At 44.7% G+C, this 19,035-nt stretch overlaps 1 protein-coding gene across 1 annotated transcript in view; it reads left to right on the top strand.

The window, feature by feature from the left end:
- Positions 1-1,095: 1,095 nt before the first annotated feature.
- LOC119923699 (voltage-gated potassium channel subunit beta-1-like) overlaps positions 1,096-19,035 on the top strand; it is a gene marked incomplete at its 5' end in the record, with an annotated part of 49,028 nt that continues 31,088 nt past the window's right edge. The window contains 4 exons of the mRNA XM_038742999.1: positions 1,096-1,320; positions 2,451-2,536; positions 10,032-10,152; positions 14,805-14,899. Of these exons, the coding sequence (XP_038598927.1) occupies positions 1,096-1,320; positions 2,451-2,536; positions 10,032-10,152; positions 14,805-14,899 (527 nt within the window). The remainder of the gene's footprint in view (positions 1,321-2,450; positions 2,537-10,031; positions 10,153-14,804; positions 14,900-19,035) is intronic.

The raw sequence follows: 19,035 nt of genomic DNA, 5'->3' as shown, positions 1-19,035 counted from the left end.
AAGTGCTCAATAAATACAATTGAGCCCCAATCCCGGGCAGGATCTGCCACTAGACCACAGACCCTCCCTAGGAATGAGAAGCAGAAACATATCCATCTCCTCCTATTTTTTTCCTGCCAAGGCTCTGTAAATAATAATGATGGCATTTGTTAAGCGCTTACTATGTGCCAAGCACTGTTCTAAGCACTGGTAATCAGGTTGTCCCACATGCGGCTCAGAGTCTCCATCCCCATTTTATAATAATAATAATAATAATAATAATGGCATTTATTAAGCGCTTACTATGTGCAAAGCACTGTTCTAAGCCCTGGGGAGGTTACAAGGTGATTGGGTTGTCTCAAAGGGGGCCTCACAGTCTTAATCCCCATTTTACAGATGAGGGAACTGAGGCACAGAGAAGTTAAGTGACGTGCTCAAAGTCACACAGCTGACAATTGGCAGAACTGGGATCTGAAGCCATGCCCTCTGACTCCAAAGCCCGGGCTCTTTCCACCGAGCCACGCTGCTTCTCACATCTTCCCACAGGCCACTGGTCTCCCTTTTAGCCCTCAGCTAAAACATGCTGGGAAGTGAATTATCCTGTTTCAGAACCGGGGAAGAGGGCCAATAAAAGAGTTTCAGTCAACACGGCGTCATGTCCTACGAGATCAATCTCAGCCCATGAAGGATTTGAAGGGAGGTGCTGAGAGCTCACCTCCTCCAGGAGGCCTTCCCAGACTGAGCCCCTTCCTTCCTCTCCCCCTCGTCCCCCTCTCCATCCCCCCCATCTTACCTCCTTCCCTTCCCCACAGCACCTGTATATATGTATATATGTTTGTACATATTTATTACTCTATTTATTTTACTTGTGCATATCTATCCTATTCTATTTTGTTTGTTTGGTTTTGTTCTCTGTCTCCCCCTTTTAGACTGTGAGCCCACTGTTGGGTAGGGACTGTCTCTATATGTTGCCAATTTGTACTTCCCAAGCGCTTAGTACAGTGCCCTGCACATAGTAAGTGCTCAATAAATACGATTGATGATGATGAGTACAGCGGGTTCCATTCTGGCCAGTTCAGAGCTGTGTTTCCAGCTGTTTATTCTGAATGTTTTCAGAGTTCATCATGCAGCAAAAATGTCATCACCGCATATTTACCGAGCTGTGGCAATGCGCTACGTGCTGCACTGAACGTGCAAGAGCGATGGCCCTGGTCTTCCAGGGCTTTATATCCAAAGGAGAGGAGATAAACAAACTCACGCCTTTCTCCCTTAGGAGTGGTCGTCACTTAGTTACTTTCGTTCCCTGGGAGTTGACGGAAAACTGGGAAAAGCAGGCTGGGGGTGGGAGGAGGTTATCGGTTATGCTTTGGGGCTGAGGTAGGGAAACCTCTCTCCGCCCTTGCATCGGGAGAGGATTCCCAAGAGGCGAGACGGAGGAGAGGTTGAAGGTGCTCTGCACGCAGTAAGCGCTCAGTAAATACGCTTGAATGAGTGAATGAATGAATGAACAAGTACTGTAAATTTTTTTTAAAAACTTGCATTTACCCCAGCACTTAATACAGTGATTGGCACAAAGTAAACGCTTAAATACCACAATTATTATCTTCTAGGGGACTCACAGGGCCCAAAGCAGACAGGAATATGCCCCGGAGTTTCACGGCTTATGAACACCTAACTCCAACCCTTAAGCAGCGTGGCTCAGTGGACAGCCATAACACTGACTAGAAGCAGTACTTCTAACTTGTACTTCCCAAGCGCTTAGTACAGTGCTCTGCACACAGTAAGCGCTCAATAAATACGATTGATTGATTGATTGAAGGGGCGTTCTGAACTTTCATAATGACAAGTTGTCCCCGGTAGCTTTTGATGTTGTCGTGACATACTCTGACGTTTGGCAATTCTATATCGCGTTGTGACCTATGCCACACTGGGACTGGTTTGGAGAATGATGTTCTATTTAGGCAAATAAAAACTCCATTCATTCATTCAATCGTATTTATTGAGCCCTTATTATGTGCAAAGCACTATATTAAGCGCTTAGTACAGTGCTCTGCACACAGTAAGCGCTCAGTAAATACGATTGATTGATTGATTGATTAAGTGTTTGGAGAGTACAAGTTGGCAACAAATAGAGACAATCCTTAGCCAACTATGGGCTCACAGTCTAGAAGGGGGAGACAGACAACAACAACAAAAAAACCCAAGTAGACAGGCATCGACGGCATCAATATAAATAAATGGAATTATAGATATATGCATCATTAATAAAATAAATAGAATTATAAATATGTACATAGATACACAAGTGCTGTGGGGCGGGGAGGGGGGTAGAGCAAAGGGAGGGAGGCGGGGCGATATCTTCAGGCCTGCGTTATTAAGAAGAAGAGAAAAATGGAAGAAACGATAACTTGGGTGTTTCTCCTGAACATGGTGGATGTTCCTAACACATACATCTGCCCGTTCTTTCACAGAAATCGTCCGAGCGATGACTCACGTGATTAACCAAGGGATGACCATGTACTGGGGGACTTCCCGGTGGAGCGCTATGGAGATCATGGTAATTTCACTTTTCATCGACAAGAGCCATCCAGAGAACGGTTGCAATCCCGTCCCTGTTTCGCCCCTCTGTACATCCCATTCATTCAGTCGTATTGATTGAGCACTTACTGTTTGCAGAGCACTGTACTAAGGGCTTGATGATAATAATTATGGTGTCTGTTAAGTGCTAACTCTATGCCAAGCACTGTTCCAAGCACTGGGGTAGACACAGGGTAATCAGGTTGTCCCTCATGGGGCTCACACCTTTAATCCCCAATTTGAAGATGAGGTAACTGAGGCACATAGAAGTTAAGTGACTTGCCCAAGGTCACACAGCAGAGCCCACGTCCTCTGGCTCTCTAGCCCGTGCTCTTTCCACTAAGCCACTTTGATTCTTTTTAGCCACTCTGCTTCTTTTTATAATACTTGTGGTATTTATCGAGCCCTTATTCTGTGCCAAGCGCTGTACTAAGGGCTGGGGCAGAGACAATGCATTCACAATGGACACAGTCCTGCTGTCTATGGGGAGGGGGGACAGTGATTTAACCCTCATTTTACAGATGAGGGAACTGAGGCACAGAGAAGTTTGGGTGATTTGTTCAAAGGGATACAACAGGCAAGGGGTGGAGTTGGGAATGAACCCAGGATTTTCTGATTCCCCCAGACCTATGCTTTTCCCACTAGGGCACCCTGCTTCTCAACCTTACATGGCCTTGCGGGGAAATTTTTCCAAGACGAGAGTGGCAGTGATTAAAGGCTAATGGTGGCACTGCATGATTAAGCAAAGCACAAAATCAGGGGCACATTCCACTCTCGGGTGTACCAGTCGAGCCTCGGGATGTGGAATGCCAAGGAAGTCCAGCCAACTTGGCCGCCAGCGTTGCCAACGTGAGCCGTGGGGCTCGCGTGACTTTGCCCAGCCAAGGTGGCGAAGGGGTAGTGGAGTATTACTTAAGACAGACTCACGGAGAACAATCTTAATCAATCAATCAATCAATCGTATTTATTGAGCGCTTACTGTGTGCAGAGCACTGTACTAAGCGCCTGGGAAGTACAAGCTGGCAACGTATAGAGACAGTCCAGTTCTCAGAAAAGCAGCCCTGCCCACTCAAATCCTAGAGAGGTGATTTTTCCAGGGACACACGTAATGGCAGGTTGAAAAGACCTGGCGAATTTACTGAAGTTTTCCTGGCCTTATGCCAGTGCTTAGAACAGTGCTTTGCACATAGTAAGCGCTTAACAAATGCCATCATTATCATTATTATTATCATTATTATTCTTATCATTATTATTATCAGAAGGTGAAGCAGTGTGGCCTAGTGGATGGACCACGGGCCTTAGGAGTCAGAACTGGTCATGGGCTCTAATTCTGACTCCACCCCTTGTCTGCTGTGTGACCTTGGGCAACTCACTTCACTTATCTGGGACTCACGTTCCTCATCAGTAAAATGGGGCTTAAGACTGGGAGCCCTGTATGGAACAGGGACTGTGTCCAGCCCGACTATCTTGTATCTACCCCAGTGTTTAGAATAATAATAATAATAATAATATTGATGGCATTTGTTAAGCGCTTACTATGTACAAAGCACTGTTCTAAGCGCTGGGGGGGATACAAGGTGATCAGGTTGTCCCACGTGGCGCTCACAGTCTTAATTCCCATTTTACAGTTGAGAGAACTGAGGCTCAGAGAAGTGAAGTGACTTGCCCAAGATCACACAGCAGACATGTGGCGGAGCTGGGATTCGAACCCATGACCTCAGTGGAAAGAGCCTGGGCTCTTTCCACTGAGCCACGCTGAATAATGCCAGGCAGATAGTAGGTGCTTAACAAATACCATTATCATAATTATTATTATTATTTTTTTTTTATTAGCCAGACCGTCTTACAGGGGATATGGGATTAGTGATTTTAGTTGTGGATCAACACGATAGATAATAATATAATAATGATGGCATTTATTAAGCACTTACTATGTGCAAAGCACTGTTCTAAGTGCTGGAGAGGCTACAACATGATCAGGTTGTCCCACGTGGGGCTCACAGTCATAATCCCCATTTTTCAGATGAGGGAACTGAGGCCCAGAGAAGTGAACTGACTTGCCCAAAGTCACACAGCTGACAGTTGGCAGAGCTGGGATTTGAACCCATGACCTCTGACTCCCAAGCCTGTGCTCTTTCCATTGAGCCACGCTGCTTCTGTAACTTACTGTGCGCAAAGCACTGTTCTATGCACTGGGGAGGTTACAGGGCGTTCAAGTTGTCCCACGGGGGACTCACAGTCTTAATTCCCATTCAACAGATGAGGTAACTGAGGCCCAGAGAAGTTAAGTAATAATAAGAATAATAATTTTGGTATTTGTTAAGTGCTTACTATGTGCCAAGCACTGTTCTAAGTGCTGGGGAGGATACAAAGTGAGCAGGTTGTCCCATGTGGGACTCACAATCCATCCCCATTTTCCAGATGAGGTAACTGAGGCCCAGAGAAGTGAAGTGACTTGCCCAAAGTCATACAGCTGACAAGCGGCGGAGCCGGGATTTGAACCCATGACCTCTGACTCCAAAACCCGAGGTCTTTCCACTGACCCACACTCTTCTAGACTGTGAGCCCACTGTCGGGTAGGGACCGTCTCTCTATGTTGCCAACTTGGACTTCCCAAGCGCTTAGTCCAGTGCTCTGCACACAGTAAGCGCTCAATAAATATGATTGAATGAATGAATGAATGTACAAATAAATAGAGTAATAAATACATTCAAACATTTATACATATATACAGGTGCTGTGGGGAGGGGAAGGAGGTAAGGTGAGGGGGAGGAGGGGGAGAGGAAGGAGTGGGCTCCGTCTGGGAAGGCCTCCTCATCACTGCTTAATCAGTAGTAGTATTTATTAATTGCTTATTGTGTGCAGAACCCTGGAGAAGCAGCGTAGCTCAGTGGAACGAGCCCGGGCTTTGGAGTCCGAGGTCATGGGTTCAAATCCCGGCTCCGCCAACTGTCAGCTGTGTGACTTTGGGCAGGCCCCTTAACTTCTCTGTGCCTCAGTTCCCTCATCTGTAAAATGGGGATTAAAACTGTGAGCCCCCCGTGGGACACCCTGATCACCTTGTAACCTCCCCAGCGCTTAGAACAGTGCTTTGCACATAGTAAGCGCTTAACAAATCCCATCATTATTATTATTATTACTAAGTATTGGGAGAGGATAGACTGGTGACAATTAGACACGGTCCCTGTCTCTCAGGGTAGGGTGGGAGGGTCGTTATAGTCTAAGAGTGTACGTGGGGAGAAATGACTGGAGAGAGACACCGTTAATGCTAGGCTGTCACCTGGTAGACTCGGGCAAAATACAGAATTTTCATTAGGAAAATTTATTTCAAAGATATACTTGTACCGTGCAAACACAGTCAAAGTTTTCAAGTAATAATAACGGTTGTGGCACTTCTTAGGTGCTTCTTATTTTCAAAGCGCGGTACTGATACGATGCAATCATCATCATCATCATCATCAATTGTATTTATTGAGCACTTACTATGTGCAGAGCACTGGACTAAGCGCTTGGGAAGTACAAATTGGCAACATATAGAGACAGTCCCTACCCAACAGTGGGCTCACAGTCTAAAAGGGGGAGACAGAGAACAAAACCAAACATACGAACAAAATAAAATAAATAGGAAAGATATGTACAAGTAAAATAAATAAATAGAGTAATAAATATGTACAAACATATATACATATATACAGGTGCTGTGGGGAAGGGAAGGAGGTAAGATGGGGGGATGGAGAGGGGGATGAAGGGGAGAGGAAGGAAGGGGCTCAGTCTGGGAAGGCCTCCTGGAGGAGGTGAGCTCGCAGCAGGGCTCAATCAGTTCAGACACAGTCCCTGTCTATTTTTACAGTTAAGGAAACTGAGAAATGAAGTGACTTGCACAAGGTCACGCAGATGGAAAGTGACGGAGGCAGGATTAGTCCCCGGGCCTCCTGACTCCCAGTCATGGGCTCTTCCCACTAGGCCGCACTGCTTCTCTCCTTAGCAAGAAAAGCTGTATCTTACCTAAATCCTAAAACATAACCTGGTAGTAATATCGCTGGGCCGTTGGCAAATGACATAGTAAAGCATCCATTATATGAACGTAACACCGGTTGAGAAACCGGTTTAGAAAATCAAGATAAAATAATATAGAAGCCAGTCAATCGGCCACTCGATTGGTGGTATTTGTTAAGTGCTTGCCGTGTGCAGAGCACTGTACCAAGCACTTGGGAGAGTACAATGAGGCAATCATATTTATTGAGCACTTACTGTGTGCAGAGCACTGTACTAAGCGCTTGGGAAGTACAAGTTGGAGACACATAGAGACGATGCCTACCCAACAACGGGCTCACAGTCTAGAAGACGTGTTCTCTTCCAATCTAGAGGGGGAGACAGACATTAATATAAATACATTTATGGGTATGTATATAATCGGGTGGGGCTGAGGGTGGGGTGAATTCCGATGCCCAAAGGGCATGGATCCAGTCATTCACTCATTCATTCATTCAATCATATCTATTGAGCGCTTACTGTGTGCGGAGCACTGTACTAAGCGCTTGGGAAGTACAAATCGCCAACATATAGAGACGGTCCTTACCCAACAGCGGGGCTCACAGTCTAGAAGGGGGAGACAGACAACAAAACAAAACAAGTAGACAGGTGTCAATACCATCAGAATAAATGGAATTGTAGTTATGTACACATCATTTATAAAATAAGTAGATGTGTACAAATATGCACAAGTGATAGGGGGAGGGGGGAAGAGCAGAGGGATGGAGGGGGGCGATGGGGAGGGGATGAGGAGCAGAGGAAAGGGGGGGCTCAGTCAGGGAAGGCTTCCTGGAGGAGGTGAGCTCTCAGTAGGGTTTTGAAGGGAGGAAGAGAGCTAGTTTGGGGGATGTGCGGAGGGAGGGCATTCCAGGCCAGAGGAAGGACATGGGCCGGGGGTCAACCACGGGACAGGCGAGAATGAAGCACAGTGAGGAGGTTAGCGGCAGAGGAGCGGAGGATGCGTGCTGGGCTGTAGAAGGAGAGAAGGGAGGTGAGATAGGAGGGGGCGAGGTGATGGAGAGCTTTGAAGCTGAGAGTGAGGAGTTTCTGCTTCATGCGAATGTTGATAGGCAACCACTGGAGATTTTTGAGGAGGGGAGTGACATGCCCAGAGCGTTTCTGTACAAAGATTATCCGGGCAGCAGAGTGAAGTATAGAGTGAAGCGGGGGAGAGACAGGAGGATGGGAGATCAGAGAGGAGGCTGATGCAGTAATCCAGTTGGGATGGGATGAGAGATTGAACCAGCAAGGTAGCGGTTTGGATGGAGAGGAAAGGGCAGATCTTGGAGATGTTGTGAGTCACGGATCCACGGTTTTTATTTCAATTCCTTTATTTTTCTCAATAGTTCCCGCTGCCTGGATACTCAGTCGCAACTCTAGTTTGGCCCTAGTTCACATCCAGTCATCCCTTAATCAAACTATGTAACACAGAGGATAGTGGTTTTTGGCCTAGACCACAGGCCTAGCTGAGATGGAGAAAAAGGAAAGAACCCAACCCTCAAAATCTAGAGGCACACTCAATTAGCTAGCAGAATCTGAAATCTCCCAGCCAAAATAACCTCTCAGGGCATGTCCTGCAGGAGCTAGTTGGAAATATGACCTCTGAACTCACTCCAAGCACAGAGCGAATCAACCGATCTCACTGTTGGCCTTGGCTTTAGACATGGGAGACCCAGGAATTGATCCGGTTTCTCTTCCAAGAGCTGGAGAAAGTGGGCTGCTATGACTGTCACTCCAGGGAGGCTGTGTTCTTTCACTGTCAATCAATCAATCAATCAATCAATCAGATTCATTGAGTGCTTACTGTGTGCAGAGCACTGTACTAAGAGCTTGGGAGAGTAAAATATAACAGCTGGCTGCCCAGAGAGTTTGCAGTACATAATCCGGATAGAGGCTTCAACAACTAGGAAAGGGTAAAGGCAGGCTTTTATGGATCATTATTATTATTATAATGATAATTATGGTATTTTTTAAGTGCTTACTATGTGCCAAGCACTGTGCTGAGCACCGGCACTGTTTTATTTCTTTTCCACTATTAAAACTTCATCATATTTAAGTGTTCCCTCTTATGCTTTATACAACGCAGTGCATTCAGTAGGCATTTAATAAATACCATGACCACTATTATTAATTGCACTTGTTAAATGCCGACTGAGGGGCCCAGCACAGTACTAAGCATGGGGGACAGGCAAGAGGATAGTTAATATTAATGCTAACGTTATATATTTACTAATATTTTAAATATTAAATTTTTGAGATGTGTCCCTGGCCCACAAGGATCACATCGTGAAAGGGGAGAATGGAATGGTTAATGCAATGCTTGGCACATAGTAAGCCCTGACAAGTACCGTAATTAATTAATTAGTGGTCAATGGACATACAGATGGTTGCCCCTTTCCTAGCAAATAAAAAAGAGCAATGTGATATAAATTTCAGGGATCATCACTGAGAAATCAATAGAGAATTAGGAATAATAATAATAATAATAATAATAATAATAATAATAATAATAATGGTATTTGGTAAGCACTTACTATGTGCAAAGCACCGTTCTAAGTGCTTGGGGGATACAAGGTGATCAGGTTGTTCCATGTGGGGCTAACAGTCTTAATCCCCATTTTACAGATGAGGTAACTGAGGCACAGAGAAGTTAAGTGGCTTGCCCAAGGTCGCCCAACTGACAAGTTGTGGAGCCGGGATTCGAACCCATGACCTCTGACTCCCAAGCCCACGCTCTTTCCACTTAGCCACACTGCTTCTCTCTTTCTTCACATGCAGCCGGAACAGTATAGCAGAGTAGACCAGATTGCATCACGTTGGTCAGAATTTAGATAGATCTATTTATCAGCTGAAATTAGAGTTCAGTCAATCAATCAATCAATCATATTTATTGAGCGCTTACTGTGTGCAGAGCACTGTACTAAGCGCTGGAAAGTACAATTCAGCAACATATAGAGACGGTCCCTACCCAACAACGGGCTCACAGTCTAGAAGGGGGAGACAGACAGCAAAACAAAACAAGTAGACGGGTGTCAATACCATCAAAATAAATAGAATTATAGATATATATACACATCATTAGTAGAGTTTAAGATGCTGTCTTTATTTCTGAAAATATCTGGGTGTTACTAGGAGAAGCAAGGAGGTGATAACAAAGTTTTGTGTCTCCAATAGAATGTCTCAAACTGTTTTCCAAGGCAGCTTTCAGACATTTTGGCTTTCTTAGCATGGTAAATGGAACAAAACATGGCAAAGGCAGTTAGAAGAGAAGGATTCCTTCTTTACCGGGGATTCTGAAGGCAAAGGGAAGCCCTCACTGGCCTATCATTTGTCATCTCTGAGGGAGTTCACTACATGCCCCAACTTGACAGTATTTTGAGTTTGAATGGGATGCTCAGCTGCAAACGTTTCTGATCGATTCCGTCCTCTGGATCTCTCTGTAGGAGGCCTATTCTGTAGCCAGACAGTTCAACATGATCCCACCGGTGTGTGAGCAAGCCGAGTATCACCTGTTCCAAAGAGAGAAAGTGGAGGTCCAGTTACCAGAATTGTACCACAAAATCGGTAATGTGTATAAATGTTATCTGCCTGTTACGTTTCCAGTCAAGGGAACGGTAAATTTGAAATGAACCAAGAAGGATTTTGTTCTCTGTCACAAAGCCCAGGATCTTAAATGCCAAATGATCCAAAGAAATCTGTAAAAGGAATAAGAAGTCCCTAGGCGAAGCTATAAACCATTCACTCAACTACTCAGTGGTATTATTTATTGAATGAGTACTGTGTGCGGAGCGCGATACTGAGCACTTGGGAGAGAACAATAGAGTAGGTTGGCATGTTCCTTGCCCTCAGGAAGGTTACAGTCTGGGGGGCAGAGATAAATATGAAAATAAATTACAAATGGGGGGACGGCATAGTATAAGGATATTTACATAAGTGTTGTTAGGGGGTGGGGGGAGTGGTGTTGAGGTGAGTAGCAAAGTAGTTAGAGGGTGTGGACTTTTTTAAAGTATTTTTTAAATGCTTACTGTGTGTCAGGTACTGTGCTAACTGCTGCGGTAGGTAGATACAAATTAAGTTGGACACAGTCCATTTCCCACAGGGGGCTCACAGTCTTAAGCCCCACTTTACAAATGAGGTAACTGAGGCACAAACAAATGAAGTGACTTGCCCTAGGTCACAAGCAGACAAGTGGTAGAGCTGGGATCAGAACCTAAGTCTTTCTGACTCTCAGGCTGAACTCTATCAGGCCATTCTGCTTCCCATGTGCATAGATGATGCTGAAGGGAGGGAAAATAGGGTGGGGAGATGAGAGATTTTTAGGTCAATCAATCAGTTAGAGATGCAGAAGGGAGGGAGAATAGGGTGGGTTGAGAGATAAGCTAGGGACGACTTCCTGAAGGAGATACGATTTTAGTAGAGCTTTGATGATAGAATGAGTGGAAGGCTCTCAGAAGGAAGGGGAAGGGAGTGTCATTGGTAACAGACCAGATTAAGGCACGGTAAGAAAGTCGGAATTAGTGTAGCAAAGCGGTTGGTTGGTTGTAGTAGATGATCAGGGTAGTGAAGTGGGTGGGGGCGAGTTGATCAAGTGCCTTAAAACAGGAGTTTCTGTTTGGGGTGGAGACGGACGGGTGGCCACTGGAGGTTCTTGAGAAGTGAGGTGGTGTGCAAAGAACAATTAAAAAGAAAACAATCTGGGCAGCAGAATGAAGCATGGATTGGAGAGGGAAGAGGCTGAAGGCAAGGAGGTCAGCAAAGAGGCTGATACAGTAGATGAGATACAATAAGACTGTTCTTAGATCAGCGTGGTAACAGATTGGAAGGGGAGGAAAGGGCAGTTTCTAAAGACGTTGCGACTACTGAAAGTTATGACTCCGGTTAAAGCAAATGAGTTCCGTTGTGGGCAGGGAACGTGTCTGCTAATTCTATTTTAATGTACTCTCCCAAGCGCTTAATATAGTGCTCTGCATACAGAAAGCACTCAATAAATACAAATGGTTGATATACTAATCTCACTAACCGCAGGTGAAGCCTACTGAACAATCTGAGGTCATAAAACAAAGTTGTATGGTACCAATCAATCGATCATCATCATCATCAATCGTATTTACTGAGCGCTAACTATGCACAGAGCACTGTACTAAGCGCTTGGGAAGTACAAATTGGCAACATATAGAGACAGTCCCTACCCAACAGTGGGCTCACAGTCTAAAAGGGGGAGACAGAGAACAAAACCAAACGTACTAACAAAATAAAATAAATAGAATAGAAATGTACAAGTAAAATAAATAAATAAATGAATAAATAAATAAATAAATAAATAAATCGATGGTATTTATTGAGAACTTACTATGTGCAGAGCACTGTACTAAGTGCTGGGGAGAGTACAATGCAACAGAATTGGCAGGCATGTTCCCTGCTCATAATAAGCGTAATAATAATGCCTGGATTAGTATGAATTAATATGAATAAGTATTTTTATATAGAATTTATGGATAGGTACATAAGTGCTGTGGGGTTGTGGGTAGGGTGAGTATCAAATGTTCAAAGGTTACAAATCCAGGTGCATAAGTAACACAGAAGGAGAGTGAGCCGGGGAATAGAAAGCTTAATCGGGCAAGGCCTATTGGAGAAGATGTGATCTTAATAATGCTTTGAAGGCGGAGAGTGGTGGTCTGGAATATGTGGAGGGGGCGAGAGTTCCAGGCTACGGGGAGGATGAGGGAAAGGGATCAATCAGTAATGCCATTTACTGAGCACTTACTGGATGCAGACCACTGTACGAAGTGGATCAGCTATAAGGTGTCGATCAATTCAAGCACTCAATCTCTCCACCTGATTCCAGCAAGCCAAAATCCTTGAAAAAATTGTTTCGTTTTCACCATGTTTCCTCTAACCTCTTCTCTCTCGCTCCTAAATCCTCCTTGGACAATTTCTCTTCCAAGCTTGTGAACAAGGAACTGTTCATCAACTAAAAGGGGGGCTTTACCCTCCCCTAAAAATGGCTGTCACCCCCTAGTCACAGGAAATTTCTCTTCCAAGCTTGTGAACAAGGAACTGTTCATCAACTAAAAGGGGGGCTTTACCCTCCCCTAAAAATGGCTGTCACCCCCTGGTTACAGGAAATTTCTCTTCCAAGCTTGTGAACAAGAAACTGTTCATCAACCAAGAGGCGGGCTTTACCCTCCCCTAAAAATGGCCGTCACCCCCTAGTTACAGGAAAATTGTAAAAAAAAACCCAAACAAGCAAACAAGAAAGCTGTATCTGAAACAATTTCACTTGAACTGAGGTCTTTTTTTTTTTTGTCATTCTAATGACGGGCTCCTTGAAGGCCAAACTATTTTGCCAAGGTTTCACTTGAATCGATAGTAAGGACGAATAGACAACAAATTGCCCAGGATAGATATTTTATCTTTTCCCCAGCCTGGAGGCAGAGGGCTGGAGCAGGTTTGTTCCAGCTTTAGGACATTGTAATAATCATCAGATTCAGAGAATAGGCTTGATTGAACAGAAATTCCTTATGAACGACTTTAAAGCATGCAATCAACTCTCCCCTTCCTACCTTACCTCAGTGATCTCCTAATACAACCCTGCCCACTCTTTTCACTCTTCTAACACCAATCAACTGAACCTCTAGCTCTTCCATTTCACTGCCAACCCCTTGTCTTCATCCTCTCTCTGGCCTGAAACTCCAAGCCCCTTGCTAGCTGACAGACTACAAACTAAAATTACACCTCCTCCAAAAAGTCCTCCCCTATTAAGCCCTCATTTCCCTGACTCCTCTGTGTCACCTATGCAATTGGATCTCTATTCTCCTCACCCTCAGCCCCTCAGCATTTTTCCAGAATTTATTTTAATGCCTGGCTCCCCCTCAACCATAAGCTCTTTGTAAGCAGGAAACATGGCTACCAACTCTGTTGTATCCTCCCAAGCACTTAGTAAGCCCTCAATAAATACCAATGATTAATTGATCGATTGATTGATTAGGGTTTGTTGCTGTAAGGCCGATTGTGATTGCCATGTGGCTGGCATTGGACTTTCTTTGAAATATTCTTCAGAAAAATATCCTGGGTTTGGGATATCTTTCTCAGGACAGCAGTATCGCAAAGTGGATAGAGCTCGGGCCTGAGAGTCAGAAGGTCATGGGTTCTAATCCTGGCTCTGCCACTTGTCTGCTGTGCGACCTTGGGCAAATCACTTCACTTCTCCGGGCCTCATCTGTAACTGGGGATGAAAACTGTGAGCCCAGTGTGGGGCAGGGACTGTGTCCAACCAAATTGCCTTGTATCTTTTCCAGCGTTTAGTACAGTCCTGGTACATAGTAAGTGCTTAACGAACACCTCGATTATTATCAATTATTATTACTATTATTTCTCAGGATGGAGGCTCAGTTGTCATTCCTGTTGGGAAACTGCATCCAGACTCCATCCATAAGGAAACTGTGAATGAAGAGCTCATTTAGGTGACACAAATCTGAGCTGTATCCTGAAAACTTCTTACTTTTATTTTATGGTATTTGTTAAGAGCTTACTATGTGCCAAGCACCGTTCTAAGTGCCGAGCACTGTTCTAAGTGCCGGACACTGTTCTTTCCTGGTTATCATTCTTGTTTTTGGTGTATTTAAGTGCTCACTAGGTTAAACACTTTACTCAGCAGTGGGGTGGATACATGATAATCAGGCCAGATATGCTACCTGCCCCACACAGGGCTAACAGTCTAAGATGTAGGGAGAGCAGGGATCTTCTCCCCATTTTACAGATAATGGAGCTGAGGCCCTGAGAGGATAAAAGACTTGACCAAGGTCACACAGCAGGCCAGTGGTGGAGCTGGGAATAGAATCCAGGTCATCTAATTACCAATTCCGTGCTCTTTCCACCTGACCATGCTGCCTTTGTTGATAAACACAGATTAATAGAAGCAGGATACTGGAGAAACACTCTCTTCATAAAGTTACATAGTTGGAGCAGTTTGCCCTCTAGCTATATAAGACATCTGTGGGTTCCAGTGGGGACTTCTAGGGAAGTTTCCAGAAGGGGCAGGAAAGCCTGTTTTTTAAGGCTCAAAATCACTTTTGAAATGCTATCTTAATTTCTTCACAGTGAAAACGAATTACTGTGTGAGGTTTCTGGGTTTCTAAACTGACAACCCAACTGACAACCCTAAATGCTCTTCATCAACTGTGACTTGTTAGAATTCTATTTTTTCTCCCCTTTAGGAGTTGGAGCAATGACATGGTCTCCTCTTGCCTGTGGGATCATCTCAGGGAAATATGGAAACGGGGTGCCTGAAAACTCCAGAGCGTCGCTAAAGGTATTTTCTCAAACTCCATCGAGGAGCTTTCACCTCAGATTGAGCCTAAAGGAAAAATCACACTCAAATGAGCAAGGTTTATGATCTCAGCTCTACACACAGTGCTTCCCTATAAACTTGATGGGAAGGCTTGTATCTTTTTTTAAAAATAATGGTATTTGTTAAGCACCTATTGTGTGCCAAGCTTTGTGCTAAGTACTGGAATAGATACAAAACAATCAGATCAGACTCAGTCCCTATAATAATAATAATTGCATTTATTAAGTGCTTACTATGTGCAAATCCTTGTTCTAAGGGCTGGGGAGGTTACAAGGTGATCAGGTTGTCCCATGGGGGGCTCACAGCCTTAATCCCCATTTTACAGATGAGGTGACTGAGGCACAGAGAAGTAAAGTGACTTGTCCAAAGTCACCCAGCTGACAATTGGCGGAGCCAGGATTTGAACCCATGACCTCTGACTCCAAAGCCCGGGCTCTTTCCACTGAGCCACACTGCTTCCCTATCATTCATTCATTTATTCAATCGTATTTATTGAGCGCTTACTGTGTGCAGAGCACTGCACTAAGCGCTTGGGAAGTCCAAGTTGGCAACATATAGAGGCGGTCCCTACCCAACAACGGGCTCACAGTCTAGAAGGGGGAGATGGACAACAAAACAAAACATGTGGACGGGTGTCATGTCATCAGAATAAATAGAAGTAAAGCTAGATGCACATCATTGACAAAATAAATAGAATAGTAAATATGTACAAGTAAAATAAATAGAGTAATAAATCTGTACAAACATATATACAGGTGCTGAGGGGAGGGGAAAGAGGTAGGGCGGGGAGGTCGGGAGGGGGAGAAGAAGGAGGGGGCTCAGTCTGGGAAGGCATCCTGGAAGAGGTGAGCTCTCAGTAGGGCTTTGAAGGGAGTCCCACATGGGACTCACAGTCCTAGGAGGAGGGGTACAGGTAGAGAAGCAGTGTGGTGTAGTGGATAGAGCACCAGCCTGGGAATCAGAAGGTCTTGGGTTCTAGTCCCGGCTCTGCCCCTTGTCTGCTGTGTGACCTTGGACAAGTCACTTCACTTCTCTGGGCCTCAGTTCCCTCATCTGCAAAATGGGGATTAAGACTGTGAGCCCCTCATGGGACAGGGACTATGTACAACCGATTTGCTTCTAGACTGTGAGCCCACTGTTGGGTAGGGACTGTCTCTATATGTTGCCAACTTGTACTTCCCAAGCGCTTAGTACAGTGCTCTGCACACAGTAAGTGCTCAATAAATATGATTGATTGATTGTATCCACCCCAGTGCTTAGTACAGTGTCTGGCATGTAGTAAGCGCTGAACAAATACCACGATTATTATTACTGAATTCCTATTTTAATGATGAGGAAACTGAGGCACAAAGAAGTGAAGTGACTGACTTCTAGACTGTGAGCCCATCGCTGGGTAGGGACTGTCTCTATATGTTGCCAACTTGTACTTCCCAAGCGCTTAGTACAGTGCTCTGCACACAGTAAGCGCTCAATAAATATGATTGATTGTATCCACCCCAGTGCTTAGTACAGTGTCTGGCATGTAGTAAGGGCTGAACAAATACCACGATTATTATTATTGAATTCCTATTTTAATGATGAGGAAACTGAGGCACAAAGAAGTGAAGTGACTGACTTCTAGACTGTGAGCCCACCGTTGGGTAGGGACTGTCTCTATATGTTGCCAACTTGTACATCCCAAGCGCTTAGTACAGTGCTCTGCACACAGTAAGCGCTCAATAAATACGATTGATTGATTGATTGATTGAAGTGACTTCTCCAAAGTCACACAACAGGCAAGTGGCAGAGCAGGGATTAGAACCGAGGTCCTCTGACTTCAGACCCGTGCTCTTTCCTCCAGACCACACTACTCCCTTTAAGCCTCACAAAGATGCAGCTAATAATAATAATAATAATAATGGCATTTGTTAAGCGCTTACTACGTGTGAAGCACTGTTCTAAGCACTGGGGTGCATACAAGGTGATCAGGTTGTCCCACATGGAGCTCACAGTCTTAATCCCCATTTGACAGATGAGGGAACTGAGGCACAGAGAAGTGAAGTGACTTGCCCGAAGTCACACGGCTGAGAAGCGGCGGAGCCGGGATTAGAACCCATGACCTCTGACTCCCAAGCCTGTGCTCTTTCCACTGAGCTGACACCACACACCTGAGATAACCAAAATTTAAGAAATGCAACTGGAAAAAAGAGCAGTAACGAGACTGAACTCCCACCTCCGTCAATAATAAATTACCAAGGGAACGATGCAAATCATCATCTGCAGCGATTCAATCAGGGGAGTCATGGCAATGATGAGCTTCCTTCAATCGGAACCCATTCAAGATACCCATTCCCTTTCCTGGCTACTTGGAAAACTTCCTTCATCAGGTTGTTCATTCTGGATCCTCCAAATGAACAAAAGCCTCCGCAGAGCACGAGGCAATTGTTTTCAAATCATTTCCCAAAACTTCAAAGATGCCGGCTGTTTGGGTTTGGCATCCCCTCAAAAATCATGATCCCAGCAGTCGAAAGCGGGAGTTCTCTTCTGAAAAGTTTTGGATTGCTTTGAAAGATGCATAAATAGAACCGGGAAGGGAAACAAACGGCCAAATGAAACAGCTAAGTGAAGAAACCTCTTCTGATCGAAGTCCATATAATAATAATAATAATGTCATTTATTAAGTGCTTACTATGTGCAAAGCGCTGTTCTAAGCGCTGGGGAGGTTACAAGGCGATCAGGTTGTCCCACGTGGGTATTAAGCGCTTACTATGTGCAAAGTGCTGTTCTAAGCGCTGGGGAGGTTACAAGGCGATCAGGTTGTCCCACATGGGGCTCACAGTCTTCATCCCCATTTTACAGATGAGGGAACTGAGGCCCAGAGAAGTCAAGTGACTTGCCCAAAGTCACACAGCTGACAATTGGTGGAGCTGGGATTCGAACCCATGACCTCTGACTCCAAAGCCCGGGCTCTTTCCACTGAGCCACGCTGCTTCTCTGATGTGTAGGGTCCCGGGGAGAGTTAGGGAGAATTCCTTGCATTTATTAAGCACCTCTTTTCTGAAGCGAGCCAATCCTCTTAATCAATCAATCAATCTATCAATCATTGGTATTTATTGAGCACTTCCTGTATGCAGAGCATTGTACAAAACACTTGGGAGAGTACAATACAACCGAGTTCATTCATTCCTTCGTCGTATTTATTGAGCACTTACTGCGTGCCGAGCACTGTACTAAGCGCTTGGGAAGTGCAAGTTGGCAACATATTGAGACGGTCCCTACCCAACAGCAGGCTCAATCAATCAATCAATAATAATAATAATAATAATAATAATAATGGCATTTGTTAAGCGCTTACTATGTGCAAAGCACTGTTCTAAGCGCTGGGGAGGAAACAAGGTGATCAGGTTGTCCCACGTGGGGCTCACAGTCTTCATCCCCATTTTCCAGATGAGGGAACTGAGGCCCAGAGAAGTGAAGTGACTTGTCCAAGGTCACACAGCTGACAAGTGGCGGAGCCGGGATTAGAACCCATGACATCTGATTCCCAAGCCCGGGCTCTTCCCACTGAGCCACGCTGCAATCAATCAATCGTATTTATTGAGCGCTTACTGTGTGCAGAGCACTGTACTAAGCGCTTGGGAAGATGGCAGCATATAGAGACGGTCCCTACCCAACAGCGGGCTCACAGTCTAGAACGGGGAGACAGACAACAAAACAAAACATATTAACAAAATAAAATAGAATAAATAAGTACAAATAAAATAAATAAATAGAGTAATAAATACGTAGAAACGTATATACATATATACAGGTGCTGGGGGAAGGGGAAGGAGGTAAGGCGGGGGGGATGGGGAGAGGGAGGAGGGGGAGAGAGGTTCCCTGCCCACAACGACCTTACAGTCCACAGGGGGAAACTTGTGTCTGTTGCTTCTCACAATATCTGTGAGAGGGAGGGAGAGATATTTTTATCCCCATTTTTCTGGTGAGAAAACTGAGGTCACACAGTTTGTTTTCAGTGAAACAGGGCTTAAAGCCCTCAATCCTGGTCTAGGCTCCATAACATTATTACTACTATTGTATTAATATTGGTATAATTAATATATTACTGTTGTATTAAT

The sequence above is a fragment of the Tachyglossus aculeatus genome, unplaced genomic scaffold (genome assembly GCF_015852505.1).
Source record: "Tachyglossus aculeatus isolate mTacAcu1 unplaced genomic scaffold, mTacAcu1.pri scaffold_221_arrow_ctg1, whole genome shotgun sequence".
NCBI lineage: Eukaryota > Metazoa > Chordata > Mammalia > Monotremata > Tachyglossidae > Tachyglossus > Tachyglossus aculeatus.
Note: the sequence above shows the minus strand (reverse complement) of the source record. Positions and strands in the feature narration are given on the sequence as shown.